At 33.8% G+C, this 1,046-nt stretch overlaps 1 protein-coding gene across 1 annotated transcript; it reads left to right on the forward strand.

The window, feature by feature from the left end:
- Positions 1 to 308: 308 nt before the first annotated feature.
- On the forward strand, positions 309 to 757 carry LOC110034794 (epimerase family protein SDR39U1 homolog, chloroplastic-like; the record flags this gene model as incomplete). The annotated part of the gene is made up of 3 exons (XM_020739036.1): positions 309 to 427; positions 544 to 588; positions 679 to 757. Coding segments are annotated over 3 exons (243 nt in total), but the record flags the coding sequence as incomplete, so codon positions are not given.
- Positions 758 to 1,046: the final 289 nt, after the last annotated feature.

Here is a 1,046-nt window from a genome sequence, read left to right on the forward strand (position 1 = left end):
TACTAGCATTTCGACATTTATTTCTCTTATAATTCATGAACATTGGCGTAATGTAGAGTAAAAATGGCCTTGACAAATTTTATGCTTTTTATATAATTATATTTATTCGTGCTTGGTACCTGGAAAGCGCAAGAACACTATCCAGTGTTCTCATGAAATGGGCATAGTTTTCAGCGAAAACCAATGTCTCAATGTCAGTGCACGCGATGTTCCAAAATGGTGGCGCTAAACAGCATATTTAACTATTTGGCATAAACTTTATTGATTAAATCTATGTTTTACTTGAACAAAATTTTGATAAATTGCAGGGCGAAGGTTTCCTGAGATTGTGATTGCGGAAGAAGAAGGGTGGAATAAGTGTATTGAAGGTTCAAATGCTGTTGTAAACTTGGCTGGAATGCCCATAAGTACTAGATGGTCATCTGAGGTTAGTTGATGTTAGGTATCCATAATTTATTTATTTTTAAACATTATATAAAATTTTAGTGATTTTGTTGTTGTGATTTAGAGCATCCTGCTACCTTGATTTTCTTTGTCTGGTAGGTCAAGAAGGAAATTAAGCAAAGCCGAGTCAAAGTTACTTCTAAGGTCTCTAACCATTTTGCTTAATGAATTAGCTCTTTTTTTATTTTTCCAATTGGAGAATTCTCAAGATCTGACATTCAGCCATTGTGGAAGGTGGTTGATCTGATTAATAAGATGAATTCCAGTACACGGCCTTCTGTTCTGATCAGCGCAACAGCAATTGGCTATTATGGTACGCCTTTTGCAAACTATGTAATTTCTATCTTTAGAGAAAATGCTGCTCTCTCTTTATCTTTCAAAAATGCTGCTGTCTCTCTTTATCTTTCAACTTCCTAATCAAGGTGTTATTTTCTACTAATGATAGCGAATTTATTTTGTGTCAATTTTATCCATTTTAAGGGGCTCTTTGGCTGCAAGCATTTAGTAATCATGTATTTAGAGAATGCAATGCAAAGTAAATGCAAAGCAAATACATTGAATTTCAAATTTTACTAGGATTGTTTGGTTGGCTATGAAATAAA

Source organism: Phalaenopsis equestris, unplaced genomic scaffold, assembly GCF_001263595.1.
Source record: "Phalaenopsis equestris unplaced genomic scaffold, ASM126359v1 Scaffold193449, whole genome shotgun sequence".
Taxonomy (NCBI): Eukaryota; Viridiplantae; Streptophyta; class Magnoliopsida; order Asparagales; family Orchidaceae; genus Phalaenopsis; species Phalaenopsis equestris.